This window comes from Mustela erminea, chromosome 17 (genome assembly GCF_009829155.1).
Source record: "Mustela erminea isolate mMusErm1 chromosome 17, mMusErm1.Pri, whole genome shotgun sequence".
Lineage (NCBI taxonomy): Eukaryota > Metazoa > Chordata > Mammalia > Carnivora > Mustelidae > Mustela > Mustela erminea.
Genome location: NC_045630.1, coordinates 5,542,488 through 5,568,792, shown reverse-complemented (window position 1 = coordinate 5,568,792; position 26,305 = coordinate 5,542,488). Strand labels below are relative to the sequence as shown.

At 48.6% G+C, this 26,305-nt stretch overlaps 1 protein-coding gene across 6 annotated transcripts in view; it reads right to left on the bottom strand.

The window, feature by feature from the left end:
- The window catches only part of ILDR2 (immunoglobulin like domain containing receptor 2), a 56,090-nt gene extending 30,533 nt beyond the window's left edge, over nucleotides 1–25,557 (bottom strand). For 2 of the 6 annotated variants that reach the window (XM_032317218.1, XM_032317220.1), the window contains exons 1-3: nucleotides 25,279–25,437; nucleotides 9,293–9,625; nucleotides 8,257–8,376 (exon numbers count right to left, since the gene is read on the bottom strand). In XM_032317218.1, coding sequence (XP_032173109.1) covers nucleotides 8,257–8,376; nucleotides 9,293–9,625; nucleotides 25,279–25,324 — 499 coding nt within the window. In that variant the 5' untranslated portion in view covers nucleotides 25,325–25,437. Of the gene's footprint in view, nucleotides 1–8,256; nucleotides 8,377–9,292; nucleotides 9,626–17,560; nucleotides 17,696–23,036; nucleotides 23,124–25,278 lie in introns of those variants that run through there. The other 4 variants (XM_032317219.1, XM_032317217.1, XM_032317221.1 and 1 more) reach the window with 4 other exon arrangements.
- Nucleotides 25,558–26,305: the final 748 nt, after the last annotated feature.

The following is a 26,305-nucleotide window of genomic DNA, read 5'->3' as shown; positions in this document are numbered from 1 at the left end:
TGAAGACAGAAAGGATGGTTCCGCCCTTTTAATGGAATGAAACCTAGTTAAGGTCTTTCACGTGGGGCCCAGATCTCTGAGGTATAATTGAGTCTACAAATGAAAATATGAAAATCCAAAGATGGTCCAAAGGTGTAAACCCCAGATTTACGGCTACAGCGTGGCTCTGTCATTAATTCCTTCTCTCCTTTCTGCCAGGAGTAAACTTCTTCTTTCTTCTCCCCTAATTCTTTTTCCCTCTTCTTCTGTTTGTAAATCTTGGAGAGAAACAGCAGCAGCCACTCTGAGAGATCAAAGTTTTAGCAAGCAACAAAGACCTCCAAGGAGGCTGTTGCCATGGGAACTCTAGGAGCTGAAGCCCTTTTAATCGGCAAATCTCCTTGGTTAGCAGCAGCACCACCGGGCTGGGGCTGGCGAAGAGGGAGAGAAGGAGGAGGAGGAGCCTGGGCGACAAGTAGCCTTTCTGAACAGCCAGAACTAATGTTGGGGCGGGGGGCGTGCAGCACTGACAAGGGGTGCGTTCCGGAGCATTCCTGCTCAGCCTCCGAAATACGCACCTGTCAAAAATCCCCGAAGTTCTGAGACGTCCCCTCCCAAGAGTTCCCTGATTTCTGACTGTGTTCTTAATGGCTTCTTAATACTAATGGGCTGAACAATGTATTTTTGACCACAATAGCAATTTCGGGCCCAGTGTTGTAACAACGTGATTTTATGAAAATCCATGTATGTCTGTGCCTCCGTCCCTTGCCCAGGTGCTTCTGGGTAAATCACAGGAGGAGATCGAAGGGAGAACCAGAAGCACGACAGGAAAACAAAGGTGTCTCTGTGGCATCACTGTCACAGGAAGAACCAATCCCGACTTAGCGCCTACTCACAAGGACCTGCTGGGAGCAAACCTATTTCTGGCTTCCTGGAATAGCGTTGCCTTTGGGCCTATAAAGAAACACAAATGGATGAGTTCCACAAAATATGAACAGTGTTTGTTTTTGCCTGCCTTCTTCATTTGGAAACAACGGCCCAACTTCCCTTCAGGAAGCTACTCCTCTTCTTTCTCCCCTCAGTCCGCGCGGTTCAACGGGGGCTGCTGGCTTACTTCCCCCCTTCCCAAAGCACAGCCTACCCCCGACCCCGGACTTCTGCCGACACCATGGAGAAAGGCATCTATCCTCCTGAGAGGGAAGGCACTGAAGACCATGGAAATCTAGAATGCTGGGGGCCACCTTTGCCCCAGATGGGGAGCCTGCCTGAGAATTAAGCTAACACAGAAGAAACAAATTCTTTAAAATATAATCTGAACACTGGGACTCAGACACGCTTGAGCCTGGACTTACCAGTTCCCTAAACCAAAAAATTTCCCTAAGCCAGATTATGCGTCTAGCCCTTGAAACTGGGAGAGTTCAGAAGAATACGGTCCTTGGATCCGGATGGCGGGATTTGAGGAGATATTTTCTTCTTTTGTACAGATTTGAGGAGATATTTTCTTCTTTTGTACATTTCTGTTCTGCTTGAAATGTTTACAATATACATGCATCATTTTTTTCTAAAACAATATCAAAGCAAAACAAAACAGCAGTATTTTAGGCATCACCCTATACAGAGAATCAATCCTGCAATCGGTGGGTCTTCTAAGTGAAGTCAAAATCATAGAAAGGACTCTGAAAGTGATCTTGTTTATCCTAATATCTAAGACAAGAGAACCTGTTTCATGTTGAAAGCTCATCAGAGACGAAGTTTCTCTAATTCCCCCCATGAACCATAATTTCTAAAAAGTGTTATTTGCCACTAGGAAAGCCTTCCTTCACTTTAATCTAAGTACCCCTTGGGTCATGTCCCCTGACTCTGTTCTCAGTCCAGAATCCGGAGTGTTCCCCCAGCCATGTTCCCACCTGGGCCCTTTCCCTCATTTTTCCACTTGAAGGCCCTTAAAAAACAAGCTACCGTATGGGACATCAGACAGAACAGGTCAGCCCTCATATTGCACATGGGAACACGTAAGAACAAGGCGAGCTGCTTTTAGATTTTAAAATAATAACGTCTCTGCTGGAGCCTTCCTGAATGGCGAAGTCCTTTTCCTGCCAGCTGGAGCTGCCCAAGGGAACTCTGCTCCTATCCAAACAGTGGCATGTTTCCAGGTTATAAACATCCTGTCCTTGCCACAGATCTTAGACCAACATCTAATCTCAGGGTGGCAGATTTCTGGACACTCCTTTCTTCTGTCTCATGGTATGGCTCTATGATCCCAAACCTCTAAATGTTTCTAAGGTATCTGTCACAGTCCTCTCAATGTACCCAAAACACCAAGTGTATCTCTAGCTTTGGCATGACTTTACCTTCTGAATCATCAAAAAGAGATTAAAGAATGTTCAGTCTACTTTTTGTGTTTAATGTTGAATCAGCAGTTGCCCTCCCATTTCTCTGAATCCCTTGTCTTCAGATATTTCTGAAACCTCTGAAAGAAGCATCCATCGTGATTTATAGATGGTTCAGATGTCTGCGGTCATGCTCAGTGGGGGAGGTATGCACTCTGGGCAAAAACAACTCTGCCTTTGAAGGAAGGGCCTAGGTCAATGGTATAGGCAGTGAAAATACGAAAGCAAATCTGGGACAAGTAAAATTATTACCCACGACCTCAAGCAGCAACCACAATTTTTAAAACATGGCTTACAGGGCGCCTGGGTGGCTCCGCAGGTTAAGCCTCTGACTCTTGATTTCGACTCAGGTCATGATCTCAGGGTCATGAGATCAAGCCCCGCGTCGGGTTCGGTGCTGAGTGAGAATCCTGCTCAAGATTCTCTCTCCCTTTCCCTCTGCCCCTCCTCTCCTACCCCTTCTCCACTTGTGCTCGCACTCTACATAAATAAACAAACAAATAAGGCTTTTGCAGAGGAGTATTCTATAGCCTCTTAATGTAGACAGGGCCTGTGGTATCGTGGAAAGAGATGAGGCTAGGAACCAAGACATTTGGGTTTGGTCATCATCACTGCTTTTTTTTTTTTTAGACAGGGATAACTATTATAAAACTTGAACATTAGTTTCTTCATTTGGAACACAAGGAAAATAATGCCTCCTCTCCTACCTTACATGGCTCTTACAGAAAAAAAAAATTTATGAACTACAACTTATTATCAGTGTACCTTATGAATAGTGGACATTAATTGCTTTTTCTTTTTCTTTTTTTTTTTGCCTCTCACATCCATTCTTCCTTTTTTTTTTAAGATTTTATTTATTAAAAAAAAAAGATTTTATTTATTTATTTGTCAGAAAGAGAGAGAGAAAGCACACAAGCAGGCAGAGAGGCAGGCAGAGGCGGAGAGAGAGGCAGGCTCCCTGCTGAGCAAGGAGCCCAGTGCAGGACTTGATCCCAGGACCCTGGGATCATGACCTGAGCCGAAGGCAGTGGCTTAACCCACTGAGCCACCCAGGTGTCCCGATTTTTCCTTTTTTTTTTTGGTAAGACTGCCCCAGTTTACTCTGGGGAGATGATTTTCCTCCACATCTTGGACTAGCTGCCAAGAGTCCTTGGTCTCCCAAAGCTAAGCAGCGGATGCATGTCCAAACTGGGCTAACTCAACTCACTCACCTGAGACTGACTTGAGTGGAAAAATGAAGAAAAAACAAAACAACAACAACAACAAAACAGAAAAAACAGTTAAATTGATTTTTTCTGGCTATGGAGTCTTAAAGACATTGTTTACTAATTCTTGCTACAAAGACCCTACAGCATCTCTGACACATCAAGGACTGTGCGGTGTTCATCAAAACATCTTCACTTTTTTCCCAGGGAAATACAAAATAACAGCAGAAGTGACCCATGTCACTGCCAGACCTGGTCCCTAAAAAGTCCCATATGACATTTCTCACTCACTCTTTCTGAGCAGGTGGGAGCAAATGTCTTCAGTCCAGCTGAGCCAAACAATGGAGAAGCTTAGACCCCTCCTCCAGCACCTGGAAGGGAGCTACCCAGGTAAGCCTCCTAGCTCATATCTGACTGGGACGAGAGGAAGTAAGAGATTTCTACTACATGTAGTAAGTCACTGAGACTTGGGGGATGTTTTTACAGAAGCTAACAAGCATTACCTTAGCATACTATCCTCTTCAGAGACAGATTGTCCAGCCTTCCTTTCGATTATGACACCCTTCCAACAACTGAGTTTCCTGCTGAAGTTAGCCAGAGTCCAACTCTGTTGCTTCCAACCACAGTCCTGGATGGACCTACCACCAGTAATAATTGAAAGAGCCAGATAAAGAATTATGGCCCAGTGAGATGAAACCATGTTACCTCACTTGAGACTGTAGACATCTATGGTACTGACCTTTGTAAGTCAACAAATATATACTTAGCACTTGCCAACATTTAAGGGGCATAAAATATTAGTTATAGATGCTATCTATTTATCATTTTTTAAAAAACATTCACACCGGCTTCTTTATACTCAACAGGCATTACAGATGTAAAAACAAACGAGCATAAGTCCTTTACTCTGAAGAGCACATGGTCCAGTGCTATGGAGAAGCCTCTAGTGTTGTGGGAGAAATCAAGACAAGTACCGATGCAGTACCACGGGGAACCACTCCCAGGAAGCAAGCCAGGATATAAGACTGACAGGTTCTGCCCTTGGCCCTTTCCACTTTATATAAACTTTCTGGGTGACTCATCTTTTCTTTCATGGCTGTACCACTAAGGATTCTCAAATCTATTATGTCTGATCCTTGCTTCTCCACTGGGTTCCAGACCTCTATTTCCAGTTGTCAGCAGGATATCCCTACCTTGGGTTCCCACAGGCCTCCCATATTTAACATGTCAAGAACTAAAGTCATTCTCCTGCCTCCCCAACCTGCTTTCCAACCTGTATCCTCTCTTGGTTGATGAAACAGCCGGCTACCCAGCTAACTAGAAATCATGGTGTCCTTTTGACTCATCCCTCTCTCTCATTTCTTTTTTTTTTTTTACATTAGTCACCAAGATCCATCCCTTCCGTCTCTGAAATGTTTCTGTGTTGTCACTTCTCAAGCCACTGGTCTGGTTCAGAATCTCACAGGCTTTCTTTCACCCATGCTGCTGCAGCAGCCCCACAGCCCAGGCCTCTGTTCTTGCATTCTTTTGCATGGTCTACCTGATGATAAGTAGTGGTTTTGACCCTGAGATGGCACTTCATTCCTCTGTTGGTGTTTCTGTACTGGCTCCCCAAAGTCTTCAGGACAAAGTCCAAATTTCTTAATCTGACATAAAAGATACGTCACCATCTTGTTCTGTCAACATTTCGTCTTCACCTTTGTATGATGGGAAAAAATAAATTCTTAACTTCTTCTCTACTTTATCCCTTTAACTCGCCCTTCCTTACTAATTGGCCAGCTGAAATTCCAACCAGTTTTCTGCCCCCACTTCGTCATCGTCTTCAGAGCTTCGCTCAGCTCCTTCCAGCCACCATCAACAGTTTCTTTTCATTCTTGTGGGATTATTCCTTTTAACTCTGACCTACGGCAAAAGGCCATAGTCTATTCTCTCTGGCTTCCTTGTGAATCAGTGTCACCCTGTACATTCTTGTAACCAACCTGTAACCCCTTCGATCTTTGTCACGAGGACTTAAGTCCTGGGAGGTCATTTTCTTGTTTGTCGAAGTAGTCACATCGCTCAGGTTCCTCAACTTCTCAATCCCCAAGTTCTGAAATTGAAGTGGATCTCAGAAGTAACCTCAACACCTTTTCTTATATGGAAATGTCTCATTTATCACGACTCCTAAGATTTTTTTCCACCCTCCTGGGACAAAGAAGTCACTACTCCTGGGAAGGCTTAGTCCATCTTCAGATGGCTCCAATTGTTAAGTTTTTTTTTCATTTTGAGATGGACTCCTGCCCCTTGTAACCTCTACTCCTGGTTCTAGTTCTATGCAGCCACACAGGCAGAGTAAGTTTCTAGGCCCTCCAATTTCAACTGGAGATACTTCCCAAGTCCTCCTTCACTAGATCAAGCCTTCCCAGCCCCTCTAACCAGTCCTGATGTAATAGTCAATGACTGAGGCAGTGGCTCATGGAGGTTGCAATTAGCAGACTATTGACTCAGTTATATGCCCCCTGAAGTCTTCATCTCCTTGAGGTTGACCTCAGACATCAGGTTGCTCTCTTGGCCTCACATGAAAGGGATACCTAACCATTGGGCCGGTAGGATATAACAACCAAACAGTTAGAATTTTAAAAACTGTGACGATATTTTGAAACATTCTACGAAGGGTATCAAGACACAGAAGACTCAGAAGTTTGCATCTGGGAAGTAAATACAGTCCTTCCTGTGTCCCCAAAATTCTTGATTTCAAACTCACTTCTTTAAATAAATAGCACAACTAGTGTTGCCCTAAAAAGTTCACATGGCAAATATACCATGCTCTGAACATTTCTAAATAACGTGGAACACAGCAGAGTGATGTGTTTCTCCTCGCCAAGAAAGCTAGCATGTACCTGCTCATCTCACAGACACGCCTCTTCTGTGATGAGTTGATTTGCAGCCCCCCCCCCAACCCGCCCCGTTTTCCTTTACCATTCTTTTTAGAGTGACACTGGAATCTGTTCTTCATCTTTTCTCCCATCACTGGTGACCGTTTTCATCTGAGCCTTTCTTTCACCCACGTCTCTTTGCCCCAAGGACGGTGTCTTCCCCCAAATGACTACAAGGTTGGATCCAGGGGAATGCCCTTCCCGCAGGTCAGCACATCCCCAGCGGACAAGGCTTTCCCTCTATTCATTTTCCCACATTTGCAGAATTGGGAACAAATTATTCAAAGTGGTTTTTACCTGGCATCCCTTTCCCCCGCACAGGCAATTACTTCTCTGCAAATGTCTGCACTGGCCAGATAATTGTGTCCACAATTAGCTAATTGCAGGCTCAATGAGCCACTTGTTCCTTCAAACTTGGCCATGAGAGTTGTGTGACTGGGCAGAAATTTGTCTTTTTATTCCCTTCTGATTCACAGAGTCACTGCAGATCCCAAGTCTGATTTCTCTGCATTCTTTCACAATGTCAGTATAAGCCTTTTTACTTTTTTACCTCCTTTTGTATGTCTGTCCTACTTCCCATTTTCACTAATCACGGCAGCTATGCTTTACATATTAGACCCAAGGAATATGTATTTGAATTAAGTCAGCCCCCTAATAAAGGTTAATTATTATTAATTAAAGGGTTAGTTATTAATAAATAATTACCTTAATACATTTTATAAACCATAAAAGTAAGGCAGCAGAATACCTGATTTGCTAAAGGCACACAGTCATCACAGAGTAAAACTAAAAATCCTAAATAGCAAATTCTACTTTCTCCCTGGGCCCTGAGTTTCTCACATAGGGTAAAAGTAACCTTCAACCTCATTTGCTTTAAAAGAAACATTCCTCCCATTGTTATCACCTGGCTTCTTGGAAACTACAAAAAAAAAAAAGTCATTTCATCTAAAAAATGGCCTCAAAATTTACCTTTTCTCCTACAACTAATGCAGTTTCTTTTCCTAATTTCTGTATATTTTATTCTAATTTTGTTGTACAACCAACATTTTATAGAACATGAAATATGTGCTCAATTTTCAGTTCCATACAAGGAAGTCATTTCCCACTGACATTCCTCCAATCTGCAAAAGAGGACGTGTGGCCAAAAATAATGAATTTTCCTTTACAAAGAAATTAATATTAATAAAGATTAGATCTATTTGCTTTGAGAATGACTCAGAAGCTTTTAGGTTTCAAGGCATTTGCCTTCCAACTAAACCCTAGCAGACTTTCCAATAGTTCTTTCCATCAGGCACGTTTGATGGTTAAACCCTCCAGCTGACAGCCACCCTTCCTCAGGACTGTCTTACATGTAGGTAACTGAATGGAAAAAGATTCCTGACATCTTGGGAGATTCCTCACTCAGCAATGAATTCTCATCTCTCGGTTGTCTCTACTCTGCTTCAAAGGCATCTGGCATTTTCTTCAACACTTAGCGCACAAAAAGAGAAGTGAAGCCTAAGAGCAGAGAGAAATCGGGGTTAAGGGGACACAAGCAGGAAGGAGGGAGAAAAACAACCCTGAGAGAGCAGAAGAGACATTAGGACCGTGCCAAAGAAACAAGGTGCAATAAACATGGCTATTGCTCATGAGGAGTTTCTAAAGCCCGTTTGTGCACAAGAAATAAAGCCCGGTGTATGCACGCCGCTGGGTCACGCAGGGAGCAGTGAGCGGAGGGAGCAGTGCGAGGGGTCTAACAGGGCCGAGCTGCCGATGGCTTTCACTTACCCAACACCAGCAGCTCCGCCAAGTCCTCATTTTTGCCCTCCAGGTCATCAGGGGTGGTGATGATACAGTAATAGAGTCCGCTGTCTCCCCACATGAGTTTTCCAATTTGAAGATCTGCATCTGTTACCATAAAAAGAAGGTCCAATTCCTAAAACGTCTCCCTGAAAGGAAAGCCCTGGACAATGGAGGGTGAGCGGGGGCTGTTCCAGAAGGAATGTCTGCCGTGTTCTACTTCGCTGCCTAAATGGTGGTTGACAAGATGTCTGCTTTACTTCCAATGAACAAATAAACAAACAGATAAAAACCCGATAGCAAATACTAGCATCCCTAAGGTGAAAGACATAGGGCGTTCCCAGAAACTGGTCTAGTTCTAGTCCAGTTTTGGAAATAGAAGATTGCTTTCAACTAACTAGGTCTGCAGAAGTCCTTGAAAGCCAGGTCATTCCCAAATTACTTTGGACTCCTGGAAATGAGCTGGCTTCACAGGAGTTCTTCGAAATTCAAATGATCAAATAGATCAGGTCAGCCTCATAGGCCCTTTTCTTGTCCAATACTTTAGGGAGCAGAAGAAAGGGTAGAAGTGATACAGAACCACAGGGGGCTGGGGCCGAGGCATCTACCTGGCTCTGGACGGTGTATACATACATCCCTTCTCCCAACAGAGAAACTTCTTAGGGAAGTCTGCTCTCTGACTTTGGGAAAGGCCATAAAGGCTGATGTCAAGGTGTATTTGAGAACATTCTTTGATGAGAACCTCTTTCAATTCAGTTCTGATAGCAAGCTCCTCAGATTAGAGGTCAGGTTTGAGAAAGACCATTTCCAAAGCTCATCTCAGTATCTCTTCTAGATACTATACCCTTCCCCCTTTCCCCCTCGCTGTCGCATTAAGTCATTTGCTAGGCTTCTTGGTGCTTCCCCTTCCCATAAATCAAAATCTTGAGGAGTTGCAAGGTGGAGAGGCTGACATCCCCCTGTGTTTGGGACAACAGAACTCATCTCCCTTCTATTCCGGGATTCAACGCAGAGGTGTCATTACCATGCACGATCGTGATCTCTCTGCCCCTGTAGAAATCTCCCAGGGTGACGGTCGAGCCCTGTTTTGAAGCTACCACGCGGACAGTCCTCCTGCTGTCTAAGCAATCCAAGTAGGGGTCCCATTCCAGGTTTCTTTTGCTGAGAGACTGGGCCCGGGGAGAGGACATGCCCAAGGACTCCCCCATGCGATCCTGGCAGTAGGATTTGAACTTCCACTGCACGACGGCAGGCTGCCTGGAGGACGTGGAGAAGTGGCAGCGGAGCACGGTGGGCTGAAAGAGCATGGCCACCTTCTTCTTGTCGAGCACCGTGACTTGAAGGCCGTCAGCCATGGCTGCAAGACAGAATGAGTACATCCAATGGTACCCACATCCTGGACCGCACCTCACGCCACACACGCACACCTCTCCATCTCACCTCCCTACCCTGCCCTCTCCCACCTTCTCCATCACAGTTAATGGTATCAATATCCATCGGGTCATGTTGTCTGGACACCTGCCTTCACTCCCAATGTCCAGGCAATCACTAAGCCATCTCTGCCTGATCTCTCTTGCTCTCTCTCTTTAAGTTTTTATTTATTTGAGAGAGAGAAAGAGACAGCATCAGCACAAGCAGGGAGAGGTGCAGAGGGAGAGGGAGAAGCCGACTCCTCGCTGAACAGGGAGGCTGCCCTGGGGCTCAGTCCCTTGAGATGATGACCTGAGCCAAAGTCAGACGCCACCCAGGTGCCCCTCCACTTGATCTCTTAATATCTTTACTATCTTCTCTCCTCTTTGACCTCACCGCCATTGCTTCTGTTGGCACCCTCTTCATTTCTTACTTGTATTACCATAATCTCTTGTCTGGTATCCCCACCTACAGTTGCCCATCCTTGCTATATAGTTCAGATGATCTTTCTAAATCGGACTGCTATGGCCCACCTTCTTAAAACCCTTTCCTTAGCCTCCATAGCCTTCAGGAGAGAACCCAAAGTTCCTGGGAAGGCACAGAAGGTGCCCCATCATTGAATCCTTCTTACCTCCTCAGCCTCATTTCTGGTGAGCACCAGAATAACCTCTCTATTTGAGCACCAAGAATAACCAAATAAGTAACAGGTTCCCCAAGCGGGACTTGCTAGCTCACACCTCTAGGTCTTTAGCACGTGATACTCTCAGTTTCTGGAATGCTTTTTCCGTCACTTCTTTCATTGGGAAACTCTTTTCCACCTTTCTTAACCCAGGTTAAAGGCTTTAGGTAGGCCTTCTCTGACCCTTAATTCATTACTCACTTCCTCCTTTGTGCCATCAGAACCTCAGCATCCTCTTTTAGACATTTCTTATAATTACTCTGCAAGTATTTATTTTCATGCCTGTCACCCCAACAGAGTTGTCAGGTAAGAAACGTGTCTTATGTCTTGTGAAGCCCGTAAGTACTCAACAAATATTTGATAAATAAAGACCATGAGGCTGGGAAGTATGACTTCAGGAGAAGTGACTTCCCCTCCAGCTGATAACCAAGCAAAGGGGACAGAGATGAAGAGAAAACGAAAGCTTTAAAAGAAATGAAGACTTTTCCGATCAAAAGCAGTAGACTAAGTTCAAAAGCTTTGAACGGTAATCAAGAAAAAAAAAAAGTGAGGAAAAAAATGCTAGAAAGCAGATGAGAAGTTTAAGTGGTGAAAAGATCCAACCTGAGGCCTGGTGTCCAAGAAAGAGGGAAATTTCAGTGAATGGCAGACCAGGGGAGTGTTTGAGAGGCAAAAGCTCTCTATTAACTCAATGGTGAGATCTAGAAATTCCAAGCAAAGAGAACTTAACTTTCTCAGTTGGATGGGAGAGTCGAGTTTCTAGCTTGATCTGACATTGGAAGCAGAAAGAGAATGATGATGAGAGGCAGAAAAAAGGAATATGGATAGAAAGACACGGTGAAGAGGTTCTGAATTAAATTTAGGAGCCTGCCAAGTCAGCTTCAGGAAGCTTGAGACAGAACATTTCACCCTAGAATTACAGTGGACTTGAGACCCACGAGGAAGGACTCATTTCCTTCGGGTGCCTTTCGTCCTTTATCACCGCCAGAGTTCAAAATGACCTCCTGCAAACACATTCACTCTTATGGCTCAAACATACATTTACTTATGAACGTCTCCTATGTTCTAATTCTTCTGAGGAGAAAACAATTTCTGTGTTCTGCGGAATGAGGAAGTGCGAGTATTTAAGATTTGCCAAATCTTAGTGTTTTGAACCTACCAGGTATCCTAGAATAAATGAAGGAATGCATGCACATGGTAATAGTCATTTCTGTGGAAATTTCTAGAATTTTGTAGAGAAAACCAGTTAAATGTGTCAGAGGTAGCACAATACAGTAAAATAGCACTGGAATCACATAGATAGGGCTTTGAGTCCCATCTGGCCATCCAGTAGCCATGAGGCCATAAGGAGCCTCATAATCCTTACTCAAAGGGCTGTAAACAAACAGCTCACAGGGAGAAGACACTGGAGCAGCCCCACGACCATGCCCAGTACTCACTAATCCTCCTTCCTGTTTCCGGCCTTTTCTCTCACCTCCCACACCAAGGCTCCCGAATCTCCATGAACATTCACAACCAACAGGTTTGAACACACTCAGAATATGCAGATCAGCCCCATCAAGGGGTAAATCATTCCTCTCTGGAAGCTCACTGAAGAACCCCCATTTCTAGGCTCCATTGTTTCCTTCCACCCCCCGCCCCGTATTGGTGTGGTTCATTCCACTGCTCCCTAACTCACAGAGCTGGATTGGGAAAATAAATTTCTTTACAGTTTCGCCTTAAATTCTATTGCATTAGTTCTTAACTTTGTCATTCTTCTCCAAATCCTTATTCGCACTCCAATTTTCCAGGTAACAGAAAAGGGACAGAGGGGAAGAGACCAGCTAGCCCTGGCTGAGGCTGGAGAGCTAATGACAGACATCGTGCCCAGTACAACGCTTTGTACTTGACCACACCACCTTTCTTCTCTGCTACCTGTTCAGGCTATACCTGGAAAATCCCATTCCCTAGTCTTTGTAGGATAAATAAAACCAGCAAAGGAGGCAGGTGCTAAATAAAAGCGTTGTAGCGTGTTCTGTTTGTTTTGTTTCACGGAGGGACTTTTTTTGACAGTCAAGTGTGGGGTTTTGCTCCTTAGTGTAGTACTAACAATAACCTCCTTCCCAGCTCTGTCCTCTGTTAATGAGATTAGCTGCTTGACCAAGCCACTGGATTCCCTCAATTTAAGAAAGGGAGTGGGAAGGCGCAGAGGGAGAGAGGGAATCTCAAACAAGCTCCACACCCAGCTTGGAAGCCATCGTAGGGCTGGATCTCATAATCTGGAGATACGATCTGAGTTGAAATCAAGAGTCGGCTCAAGTGACCCAGCCACCCGGGCGCCCTTGGACTCTCCTAATTATTAATGGAAGTTCGTTGGTTCTCAGCTTGTTCTATGACATACAATATAAAGTCATGCTCCCCAAAATAAGGAATAGACAGTCAGAAACATCTGCCTTTTTATAACGTGAGAGTTAAAGGCATGGAATCAGGAGTTAGCGCTAAAGTAGATTCCAAGCTTTACCACTTCGTAGCTGCATGACTGAAGGCAAATTTCTCAACTCACAAGTTTCAATTTCTTCACTGGTGACTATTTCCTCATTGGTACATAAAAATTGTAACTACCTTATGGAGCTCACCGAGGGTTACATGAAGATTTAACCTAAGCACTCAGGATAAGATGGTATACAGTGAGCACTCAGTAAATGTACTGTGGCTGCTGCCGTCAAGAACAGTCTGCTGACTTCTGGTGAAGCTGTGAACTGAGAGCTTGCTGAGCACAGAAGCCCGGACAGGAGGTGCTGAATGCGTGTAGTGCAGGATGGGCAAGACTGCGCGAGAATGTTAGAACGGGTAATGAGGAGTTGCACAGTGACGGTGCCCTGGTGTGCTCCTCACGGCACCTACACGTGTGCACCTCCTGGAAATCAGAACATGGAGGGTAACCACGTGTGCACACGTGCAGGTGTAATGGGACCCTGGGACCGTAAGCTAAGGACGGAGCTGGACAACGGGAGAGGACAGGACTAGAAACTTCAAGGAAATGGCAGTGTATTGGACCTTTGAGGAAAATAAAAGTGAAGAATTAGAAAGAAGCTGAAAATGCCCGTCTCTGCTTTAGTTCTGTGAAGCTGGAGCTCCAGGAGGAGTGCCACCCAATTCTTGAGCCTCCCCTGGCCCTGCCTATTAGGAACCCCATTCCCACTGGAGGCTGGAGTCTGGTTGCTCTTCCGGCCCAAGCCCTGAATTCCAGGTAAGGGCTTTGATTCCTTACACCCACCAAGCAGCATCTCTTTCGCTTAACCCCCGTTTATCTTGGACTGCTTCCTTCTGATTTGCAAACCACGCGTCCAGCTGGGACTGACGCTTACTCTGAGCTCCAGCCTGCTTGCCTGGGCCACGGTACCAGCCCCTTCTCTAGAGGATTTGGGACTGTTTCCTATCCCTTACTCATGACTGAACCAAATCCGAAACTGACGTGGCTAACCACCCAACTTCAAAAAATACCTCTCATGGGACCTCCATTCCTACCTCCAGATCAGGCCCCTCAGAGACAGTGCATAATTGCAGCAAACACTAAAATGCCTGAGGCCGCACACACGCTGAGATCAGGCCTGGGAACACCCTCCCTCTGCTTCCCTTTTCCAAGAGATCTTCCCTGGGGTGAGGTTCCTATCCTGAGCTCTGGTCCCAACTCCTACAGGGCTTTTTTCTATTTCACCACTTGTCAGACACCAAAACCTTGTACTTCTTATGCGAGAGTCTCTACAGGCTAATAAGAATGTTTTTGTATGCCAGGTAAACAAAAGGTCTGCATCTTCGTGGTGTTCATCTGTGCATTTGATCTAAGAAACCTTATTCCTTCCCACGGTTCCAACTATCACTAAGTCTCAGACTCTCACCTCTCTGAGGCCTCATCTGCACGTTTTAACAGATGCTTCAAGTTCAACATGTCCAACCCCAGTCTTGTTCCTTTTCCCACTCGTTTCTTAGAAAGCAATCCCTCCCCCCTGCCTCCCTCTAGCTCCTTTGCCAGTGCACCTCCATCCTATCACCTCAGCCAGAAGTCATAGCTTGGGCGATCTCCTGTCTGTCCCCGAGTACATTTGGTTGGTCACTAAATGTCAGCATCTCTCAAATTTGACCCTTCTCGATCTCCACGTCACCTCCTTAAATTAGGGTTCCACTCCTTCTACTAGATACCAATCATGAGATGCTTACTACGTGTCAGAAATTGTGTTAAGCATTATTCATGCAGTATCTTCATGATTTTTTCCAAAAGTTCTATAAAGTATTTTGTAGTATTATTATCATACTCATTTTATAGATAAAAACCCTGAACCTCAGAGAATGTGTGTATCTTCCCTACCATCTCAGGGTTAGCAAGTGACAGTCAGGTAGGAACCCAGGCGGCAAAGCCCTTGACCATCCCTCTACACATACCTTCATTAGCTCCTAAGTGGCCTCCATACTTCCAGCCCCAAATCTAGAGTTGCGGGTTTAATCTAATCATGTCCATCCATGCTTTAAGGCTTCCATGGATTCCCCATTGCTTCCAGGGTAAGATCTGAATGCCTAGAGAGGGCATGTACGGTCTTCCCTGAGATTTGGCCCCAAGCACAGTCCAGACGCACGAAAACAGTTTCCATTCTTTACCTGTCAATCTGTCACTCCTTTTCCCTGGGGAGACCCGAGAGCATGTAACTGAAGGAGACCCAGCAGCCCAGAGGGAAAGCAGCACTGAGTGTGGGTCATGCAAGGCTGGGACGGAGTCCAGGCCCTGGTGACGCTGTAAGGGACGTCTGTGTCGGTGCCCTTAGAAAGAGACTTTCGGAGGTGTGGGGAGAATCTGGGTTTCATCCTACAAATGAAAGCAAGTATTGCAGAACACTGGGGAGAAACGGCGAGAGAAGTCGGCAAAAGGACAGAAGAGGAAGTGAAGCAAGGTAGGGTCATTCCGAACAGGAGGCACCTGTAAAAATTAGGATTCCTCACTGAGAGCTGTCCAGACAGCATAGGGAAGGTCATAAGTGAAGACTGGAGATTCCGTGCCCTTGGGCATTAGCAGGGGAGGGAGTTCTCTTTCTCAGACCCCACCAAACCATTCCTGTAGTTTTCACTGTGCCCCTGATGCACAGAAGAACTGCCCTTGACTATTAAATTCAAATTCAATCAAAAGCATATTTCAAAACATTGTGTTAAGATCTGGGAAAATCAGTTTAAGAGACCAGTCCCCGATCTTGAGAAATTCAATATAAATTCAATATAAACCCCGATCTTGAGAAATTCAATATAAACTAAGTACTGACTTAGAGTCAGTACTTCTGACTCTAAGGTCCCTGAGGGCAGGGACCAGGATTCAGCTGACTCTGATCCCCAGGACAGAGCCAAGCCACAGAACACACGTGAAGCTCCCACAATCAGGAAGGAATCAAAGAATGGAAGAGTAAATGAAGGATTGAGTCTAAACGACCTTTCTTAGCAGGCTGCCCGGCACAGAAGGGTTTCTGGCAAATTACTAGAAAAGCCGCCTGAAAGCAGCGTGGTGACTGACAGCTCAGAGAGCGGCCCCAGCTCGGCGGCTCACTAGGCCAAGGAAGCTCAGCTCCACGTGCAGGCACGGCTTCCCCTCGTGCAGCAAGATAAGGTCCTGCCCCAATTCTCCGGTGAAGAAGAGGATCCCACACTCAAGGAGCTATGTTCCCGCAAGAACAACAGAAGAGGCATCTAAAGCAAAGCTGTTCTTATTTTAGCAATTTCATTTTTCCCCGAAGCAAGTTCCTTTTCCCCACTCGTTAATTGGTAAGCAATTCCTGCCTGCCAGCATCTTTGGGAGGGAGACATAGAAGCACAGCCCCATTTTACCTTATTTTATTTGAAATATTTATTTATTTGAGAAAGAGAATACACACACAAGCGAGGGGGAGGGGCAAAGACAGAGGGAGAAGCAGGCTCCCCTCTGAGCAGGGAGACCGACATGGGACTTGATCCCGGGACCCTGGAATCGTGACCTGAGCTGAAGCAAACGTTTATCTGACTGAGCCACCCAGGCGCCCCGCACAGCTCCATTTTATAGAACAAAGATCACTGCTAAAGGTCATGGAAAACCATCATTGTAAAGAGAGGCATCTTCAGAAATTTTGTATACAGCCCCTGCATCTTTTAAGTCTTGAAGTCCCAGAAGTGGGATTTTGACCTCAGAATCACATGTTTCCCAGGATATCTTGACCTTCAGACTCCTAAGGTTTCGCTTCATTCAGTATGACGGTACAAACCTTCCCTTTTCCTGGCTTCAAGTTAGATCTTCTTTAAGACGTTTATCTTTTGTCCTCACACTGTTAACGACTGTCCTAGTTTCTTAAAACACTGCTTAGGGACAACCGATGGGCAGGTTTTCTAAGTGTAGGAGAGTAATATGAAGTATCCCATATCTCCTCTGGGTCGGGTCCACAGTCCAGATGAGGAAATAAAGCCTGTCCATCCCCCAGAAGCACTGTGAGGATGGGGGCAAAGTGCTTGGAGAAATGTCGGGCGGCAAGCTCAAGGTTTAAAGGCAGAGAGAATGCCAATAGGATCTATTTTTTCCCGCTAAAAAAAGAGGAACCATTCATCTTCCTATATACCTGGGTTAAGAATAAAATAAAATAAAAGGACTTTACAAAGAATAGTAGACATTCCTTGGTGTTTGCCTAATATCTAAGCCTGATTATCCAGCTCTCCCACTGGTTCTAGAAGTTAATCGCCTGCCTTCCAGCAAATTCCTTTCCTGCCTAAATTGGCCAGGATCAGCTTCTCCTGTTCACTAACAGGACACCTGACTACTCAAGCCATTTTATGGTTAGGGTGACCAGATGTACCATTTGGAGATTAAAAAAAAAAAAAAAAAAAAAGACAGCATCCTTGTATGTTTTCTCCCTATTAGTCCCCAAAGGCAGGGCTAGCTCCCCCTCTTCTATGGTACTATGGTAAATGTCAGTACTGCCCTTGCCCAAGAAGGCCTTGCTCATGGTCTAGTTCTTATTTGCTGCCCATAACGCTGGTACTCGTGCACACTGTGCTTGCCATTCATTACGCATATGTCCTACATGTCCAACTGAGCCATGCTTTCCCATTCTCCGCTGCCACCGTGCAGATGAAAGCCAGAAGCAGATCTCTTTTCTGTTTGATGGGCCTTGTCTTCCAGAGATCGACATGAGCTCATGAGTAATGTCTAGCTGGCCTACCTACCGTTCCAGTGGGACTGAAGCTGCACTGGAAGAGGTTAGTCCCTGTCCTGCAAGGCAGAGTTCCTTTGGAAACTGTCCTGGTTCACAGGTTCACTGATTCACTGGGTGGGTCAGCTTTCTGGGATGCACCGGCTCTTTGGACAGAGAAAACTCCTATAAGAAAGTTCTAACCAACCTCTACCACCTCGTTACCCGTATTTCCAGCTTAGATCTCCCACCTGAGCTCCAGACCCAAACACATGACCTCATTCTCCATGTGGCTGGGACACAGACACCTCCAACTTGTCACTCTGTAGAAGGAGACACTAACTGCCCGCTTCCCTTAGTGAAGCAACTTCTCGGGTTTAATCCAGCCAGCCAACCCAACCAAACACTACATCTCCTAGCTTCTCTGAAGTTAGTGGTGACGGAATATTCAGGACGAAGGTACATGAGAAGTGACTTGCAGCTTCTGGGCCACCTCCCCAGAGCCGCATGCCAACCTGCACGCCCTGGGCCTCTCCTCGCTCCGGCGGGCTGAGAACGGCTGTCCTGGGGGCAGTCTGGGCAGCCGCATGTTGGGAATGGCAGACGTACCCCCAGGACGTCTGAATTGTTACCAGAGAGAGAAGGAAATTATTTTGTGTGAGTTTCTGTATTTTAGAGTTTCTCTGCTGTAGCAACTTAGACCGTACTTTTATAAAATGCAAAATATCAAATCTTGATCTCCCTCCCTTATGTGTTTCTTCTCCTGTGTTAGTTCATGCCCCAAAATGTCACCTCCAGCAATCCCATGCCGCAGGCCTGAAGGGTCTCTGGCACTCCTGCCCCTTCGGTGTGCAGGTCCAACCATGTCCCCACCACCCCTCCATCTGCCGTCACTCTGTCCACCTCTCCTATCCTCACGTCGGGCTCTCGGTATGCCTTGCCTCTCTTTCTGCACGAGTCTCCCACGTGGTCTCTGCTGCATGTTTGCCCACACTTATCCCACTCTCCACACTGCGGTACAAATGATATTTCCAAAATGCACATCTGAGCATGGAACTCCTTTGCTCTGACCCTTTCAAAGTGGCCTTCTAGCCACTTCAGGAGCACAAGGGACAACCGGCCCCCTTTCAGAGAGGGCCGCTCTCTTTCATTCCTCCTGCGGCACTAAATTCCCCAACCATACTAAAATATTTGGAATTTTCAGAGATCACATCCTCCCTGATTCTTTAAATCTGTAAATGCCCCTTCTTCCATCCCACTTTTCCCCGAGTAATTCCTATGTATCCCTCCAAACTCGCTCAGCTATCACTTCCTCCAGAAGTTTCCTCTCACTCTTACTGTAGTCCCAGCACCCCAGAGAATGACAGGGCAGTTGCCTGAGAATTTCCTACCCAGCGCTCTGTCTCTGTCATCAGCGACAAACTCTCCCCAGCAGCCTTTAAAGACTCCGCTGCGTGGTAGGTACTCAGCACATTTGTTGAATGATTTAACCCAGTTAATAGATCAGATTATTTGTTCCCAGTTAGTTTTCCTTCCAGACTCTTGCCTTGATCCCTGTAGGCAGAATGCACTTACCACTCCAAGAACCCTGAGCTCTTCCACGTGACCTGCACGCTCTAAGACGCGTCCAAGCAGAAGCTTCAAAGGCATGTGCCTGCTTTGGCTCTGGTCACTCTAGGCTCTCGCCCTGACCCTTTGAGCCCTCTCCCACAACACAAGCTTGCCCAGACAGTGGCTGACCCTTCATCCTCGGCCTCAGAAGAAGAAAACATTTGGAACTCAGCCAAGTCTACCAATTCTAGCCAATTCACAGCTGACTTGAAGCTGACTTCGGCTCCCACGTCATCTGAGCAAGAACTAGATATCTGCTCTTGAGAGCGTTTGAGATGTGGATGCTGCTCATGGCTATATCAAAATGCTGACTGATACACCTCTTTGGGGCTCATAGTTCGTGTTGAGGGCCTACTGTGTGCCAAACATTGCGCTAGGAGTTTTACATATCCACTTTAACGATCACAACAACCCTGGCAGGTAAATTAATTTCCTATGTTTAAAGCCAGAGAAAATAAGGTAAAATATTAAGCTAGTATTCAAACCCAGGTCAGTTTGAATCTAATCCGTCTCCCTGCAAGGCCTCTAAGTCTGCCTCCCGATGAGCCACGGGCCTGGGAGGAGTGACAGGGCAGGATCCCAGCTGAATGCGAGGGTTCGACTCCCAAGGCCGGGCCCCACTTCCTACAGGAGTGCGGACACTGCAGGAGAACAGGGGAAGCAACATATTCTTCTCAGTTCTTCCTTGTTTCTTGGCCCATAAAGAACACTAGTCATCCAAAATGCCTTCTTCCACTTTCAGAGAGCCAAGAGCTATCTTGAAGACCAAAATGTTAAGCATGCACATGCCACAGCTACATCCTGCATGGCTCCTGGGTACACAGCACCAGCCCCAAGGCCCAGAAGGGCTCTGAGATGCCAGCAGTATCTGCTGTCGCTGGGTCACGTCTTCTGTTCTGCTGGGCCTCACTTCTCATTTACGCCTTGCCTTTAGATCTCAGGGTCTAACTGGAAAAACTAAATGCTCTTCTTTCTCACGTTCCCCTGCAACATTTCCCTGAGTTCTGTGAATTTTGAGCCTCACGACCCAGTGCCCCAAAACAGACACCATGTATGTTCACTTAAATCAAGAGTTCTACTTTGACCCACTGTGAACAGAAAAGAATGTTTCCCTTGGATTCTGGTCCTTGACACAACCAAGTCATATTAAGTCAGTGACACTGTTTCTTGATCTTTTAATCAATAAGATGCCATGGACTTGGACAAGTTATTTATTCTCTCTGAGCCTTTGTGTTCTAATGTAGAAGTAGGTGATATTAGTCCTTCTTGCTTAGGATGATCAAAAGGCATAATGTATATAAAAGTCCTTTAACATATGGGAAAGCATTATAGCATATAAAGAAGCAAGAACAACCACCACATCATAGCTTTCTTTATATTCTTGATTGGGGAAAAAAGGAGACATAAAAGCTAAAATGTTGGAAGGAGTGAAAAGGTGTGTGCATCCTGAAACCAAAGGGACATCCTGGGGCCGTGTTGGCTCTAGTGGGATTCATCCCATCTGGTCCAAAGCTCACCTTCCTGTACCAGTCCCCAGATGACCACATTTCATCGTTCAGAGTGGACCCTCTCCTGTCCACCAAGCACTGAGTGTTATTCCATTTGTTCCTCTGAAAATCCTAACAAGACCTCTCCCTCCCCAGCTGGTGTCTTTCATTCCAATCATTAATGAACAGGGAAGGGCTAAAGAAATGGGCTTTTCCCTGGGCGAATTATAAAAGGAAGACTGGGGGCGCTTGGGTGGCTCAGTGGGTTAAAGCCTCTGCCTTCGGCTCAGGTCATGATCCCAGGGTCCTGGGATCGAGCCCCGCATTGGGCTGTCCGCTCCGCGGAGAGCCTGCTTCCTCCTCTCTCTCTTTCTACCTGCCTCTCTGCCTACTTGTGATCTCTGTCTGTCAAATAAATAAATAAATAAAATCTTTAAAAAAATAAAAATAAAAAAAATAAAAGGAAGACTGGACCTGTCACTTTTTGGTCATGACTTCCAACTCATCAAAATTAAGTGGAGACAAGATTCTACACCATAGCATCTTTAGAGCTGAAAGTGACCTCCGAAGTCATCTCATTCAACAGATTATGAGACTCAGATCCCATGGTTATAGAGTTAGTCTCTGGGGCAGGAAGGACTAGAACCCAAACCTTAATGCCCAGGTCAGGGTTCCTCCCACCAACCACGTTCTGGTACTAAAACTATGAACACTGAGTCTTAGGGTAAGTACTGAGCACTAAGTACTTACCCTAAGACTCTAAGCACAGTATTGCCCTAAAACCGCTACTACTACTAATTCCAAGCCTGTAGAAATGAGCCAACCAGCAGAATCATGTGAGTCTAAACTGTAAAGAGTGATACTGAAACAAGCCCTCTCCCCTGGTCCAGAGAGAAGGAGGGGAGAGCGGAGGGCTGTGATGGTGCTGAAAGAAGGTGCTCGGATAAGAGCAAGATCTCTTCTGCAGGGAAAAGGAGAACAGAGGAGGGAGAGAAAAGAAACGTGTGCAGGACAGGGAAGGAGACAACGGACGCGGAGGCGTCAGCACTACTCTTCCTTCTCCAGGACTAATATTAACACTTGAACTCTCCACTTCCAAGCCTGTCGGCCCACAGTCACCAAGCATCTACCCAAATGCAAACCAGACCAGGTGACAACTACCCCTTGGAAATGTCCTTCCCCCCACAGGGTGGGTTAGGAGCCACCGTGAGGTACCCCCACTGCACTTGGTGCAGATCTCCATTATTGCTTGGACACGAGCTACTCCATAACTGTGTCCTGCCACCAGACTGCGAGGGCTGTTCCAACCGCACCTGGATGTAGGGGTTTACTCAGCCGCTGACGAGGCATGAACACGTGTCTTCCCTCAGCCACCACCTCTCCTAGGAGTTCCCTTCAAGATGGCTCCATCCCCACTTCAGGCTTGGCTTGGGGGTGCCCATCCTCTCCTAGCCCCTCATGTGGCTCTCACAGCTCTGACTGGAAGACCTTCTGCTTCCCAATCAAAATCACCAGAAAACTGGGCGCCTGGGTGGCTCAGGGGGTTAAAGCCTCTGCCTTCGGCTCAGGTCATGATCCCAGGGTCCTGGGATCGAGCCCCACATCGGGCTCTCTGCTCAGCAGGGATCCTGCTTCCTCCTCTCTCTCTCTCTCTCTCTGCCTACTTGTGATCTCTGTCAAATAAATAAATAAAATCTTCAAAATCACCAGAAAACTCACTTGAGTCACTGACCAGACTGACGGCTCTGTGAGGGGAAGGACTGGGTCTTTGCTCTCTCTTTGCCCTCAGCACCTAGCCCAACACTTGGAAAGCACGGGAATTTAGTATGTGCTTGTGGAAGGGATGGATAAATGAATGACTAAAACCGAAAGGCTAACAGAGCAAGCAACCGTCATCACAGAGAGACCCGAGAGTCTTCACAGAAGAGGCACCCGCGTTCCTCACAGCCTCTGCTGCCAGCAAGGAGGAGACGCCACCCGCGTTCAGGAACAAAGAGCGAGTGAACCCTCCTTCAGGTCCTACTGCTGGATGGCACCTGTTGCTAAAATAGCAGCTGAGAAGCGGTGTTTGTTCAAAACAACAATTTCGTGCAGGAAGCAGCATCACGATGACAATAAGAAATCATGAGGCTAAATATACAGCAGAATTTCGCAATGAAAGACAAGGAAGGAGCTGCCTGAGGCTGAGGGAGAAAACTGAAGTGTTGATGAGAAATCGCTCAGCCTGCATTAAGAGAGCCGAACAGGGGGGAGGAGGGAGGAGACGCAGAAGTGGGGGGGGGGGGGGAGAAGGAGAATGGGTGTGTGCCCCCGCCCCGGACTCGGTTGGAATCTGTCCTTCCCCTTCTCCCTCCCTCCGTGCCACCCCCTCAAGAGAGAATCCATGGATTGGGCCGCACTGAAATGTCTTACCTTTTCCTCTCGTGGTTTTTCTGTGCACGCGGAGCCTGAACCCATCTCCTCCGTGACCGCTCCTCCCCCCGCCCCCCAGCCGCCATTGTTAGCTTCTCCACCTGGCTGAGGCTGAGAGGCCAGGCCTTGGGGGGCGTCACCGCGGCGGCCTGGCGGCGTGAGCGGGGAGCCGGAGCAGCGATGGGGGGGCCTGCGGTGCTCAGAGCGATCCTGAAAGCGAGCCTCGGCCTCACGTGCCCAGCAGGGAAGCCCGGCTGTCTGACAGCTGACATGGCCCTAGCGAGGACCTGTTGCGGGGCCACCAGGCAGGGGGCGGCTTCTCCGCGTACCAAGCAAAGAAGGCGAGGACAGAGCAGCAACTCCCCTCAAAATAAACACAAAACAGAACTCCCTACGACCAAGAAAACCCAGAGAGGCAGCTTCGAAGAGTACAAATGGGACCGGCCTGGGCTTCGGGGAACTGGGGTCGAGTCCCTGTCCCGCTGCACATGTGCTGTGTGCCCATCACCTCCCTGGGCCTCCATTTCTAGAAAATGAGGGCTGGCCTAGATGGCCTGTGGCCCCTTCCTCATAAAATGCTGTCAGCCATGTAGCAGGGCTCCGTGTTCCCCTTCTGCTTCTGCTCCCTGCAAATACCTCAAGTGCTTTTTCTGGGCACACTCTGGGGTGTCTGGAAGAGCATCTCTGACTTAGAGCCCAGCTGAGCTCAGGGAGGTGGTGACATGCGTTTCAGGCCCGAGTCCCCCCCCCCCCCCCCCCCCCCCCAGTATGGCAACACAGAAGTAGAGGCAAATCAAGGACATTCAGAATCCGAGCGGGTGGAAGTGGAAGGCACTGGGAGGCCAGGGGAGTGGGGAGACATGGATCAGCCAAACCCTGAAATTAGAGATGATTCATATTTGAATAATGTGGGAGGGACGAACTCAGAGCAGCCCAGAGAAGAGGCTAACCCTGCAGACAAGGCCTGCCCACCTCCACCCCCACGCCTCAAGGCGGCACAGAGCAGAGCCAGCGTTAGGGTCCTTCATCTGGAACAGGAAAAAAACGGGGCCATCAATAATCTTATTCTGGAGCTAAGGGAAATAGAGCTTTTGCTTTGCTTCTTAAATACATTCTACCCTCTTTCAATGACTGGCTTAGATGTTTCAAACTTCCTACTGACTTGATTTTTCCAAATCTTCTGATTGGTGCCCCCAGAGGGGACAGAACTGCATTTTTGGGGTGCTGTTTTCTGCTTTCTCTCCCGCCCTGCACGGCCCTCACCCGTCCTCTCAACCCTTCTGATCCCTTCTCCATCCCCCGGTCTCCACCTTGCTGGGAATCTTCGTCTCTTCCAAACTCCGGGAACCTTCCCGCCCGACCTCACCAGCATCCAAGCTGGGTCACTTCGTGAGTGTCTCAGGGCCAGCCACCCTGCCTGGCCACCGGCCCCTCGACCTCGCAGGACCCTGGCGTCAGGCAACAAGAACCTTTCCAGATCTCAGGCGGGTGGGAAGAAAGTTCCCCCAAAGGGAGGGAAAACCACGGAGTCTGGAGCCAGCGCAAGCGACTCTGGGGCCGGGAGCAGCTCTCCCTTCTGAGTGTCTCCGCGGTTCCTCCTTCCTGGGGGAGGACGGCTCTGCTCCGCTGTGGGACCGCTCCTCCCACCCGCACCGAGCGAGCGAGAGCAGGGCCCGAAACTCCACAACCAATCAGCCCCGGCCCCCACCTTGCCCCTCATCCCGCCCCACCGCAGCCCCGGAGCCCGGGGAGAGCGCCGCGGGGTCTCCCGCGTCTCGGGGAAGGAATCGGGGAGACACGCTCCTGCGCCCCTCCCCTCCAGAAAACCAGTGCTCGTAATCAATGTCTCCTCCGAGCTTTCTTCCTTCTTCCTTTCCTCCCCCCACCCCCGCCTCCGCCAACCAGGCTCTTCCGAGGGCCCACAGCCCCACAAAGTCAGGGTACCCTTGTGCGGCAGAGGACATGCCCGAGCTCTCTCGTGCGGAGTCCAACACCTGCCCCTCGGCCGTCTCACTTGTGTCGGGGTCCTCCCCGCCTCCTCCATCATCTCGCACACACACACGCACACGCGCGCGCGCACACACACACACACACACACACGCACACACACCGCCCCTTCCCCCATCACCGCCGACCTGTGAGCAGCTGGAAGCCCAGCCGGGGGGACCCGGGCGTGGGGTGGGAACGCGGCCCCGAGGGAACGCGCGCAAAGTTGCTCGCGGGGGTCGGGAAGGACGCCCACCTGTTAGCCAGAAGACGGCGGTCCACGCCAGCACGACCCCGTCCATGTCCCCAACTTCCCATGCGGCTGGAGCAGCGCGCGAAGCGGGGGCCGGCGGCAGCGCGCGGCTCGGGGTAACCCGGCGGGAGCGGCGGGGATGCGGCCGCGCGCGCGAGCGGGCCCCCGGCCTCCCCCGGCGCCGCCGCCCGCCGGGCCCGCCTCGCCGCCCGCCCGGCGCGCGCTGCCGCGGGCTCCCCGGCTCGACTCGGCCCGGCTCGGCTCCGGGCTGCGGCGCGGCTCCCGGCTACGGCGCGGCTCCCCGGCGCGGCTCCCGCACGCCCAGGCAGCGAGCGCGGCGCGGGGTGAGCGCGGCGCGGGGCGAGTGCCTCCCGGCCGCAGAGCCCGCCGCGCGGGGGAGCTCGGCCGCCGCCTCCTCCTCCCCGCCGCCCGCCGCCCGCCGCCCCGGGGCTTCCGAAGTTTCTGGGTCACGTGCCGGCCCCGAGGTCGCGCCTGGTAACAAAGTACGCCGGGGCGGAGGGTGCGCGGGAGGCGGCCGAGCGGGCCGGGGGCGCCGGGGGCTGCTCCCAGGGAGGCCAGCGTCCGGGAACCCAGGGAGTGGGGGCTCTGGCGGGGGGAGGGGTGAACGCAGGTGGCTGTGGCCAGCCTGAACCGGGACAGGGACAGACGGACCCAGAGGGAGACCTGTGGGGACTTGGCATGAATTGTCCCCGGACTTCGCCTAGCAGGTCCTCTGGGCAAAGGTGTTGGCTTCTGCTGGGCCCCCCATGCCCCGGGCTGCTTCCCTGCTTGGCAATGCAAGGACACCAGAGGCTCAGACGTAGGAGGGAGACCCGCGCTGTGACCTTCTGTGGAAACACCGTGAGGCATAGTGAGGGCATGTGGCTCTTTAACAGAAAATATGTAAAACTCGAATGAAATAAACAAGTCTATCACTTACGTGTGTCCGACTCTAAATCACGGATCGGCCTTTTGGCTAAGATCCCATGCATGTGGCCAACACTTCAGAGTGTGCAGGGTGCATGCACAT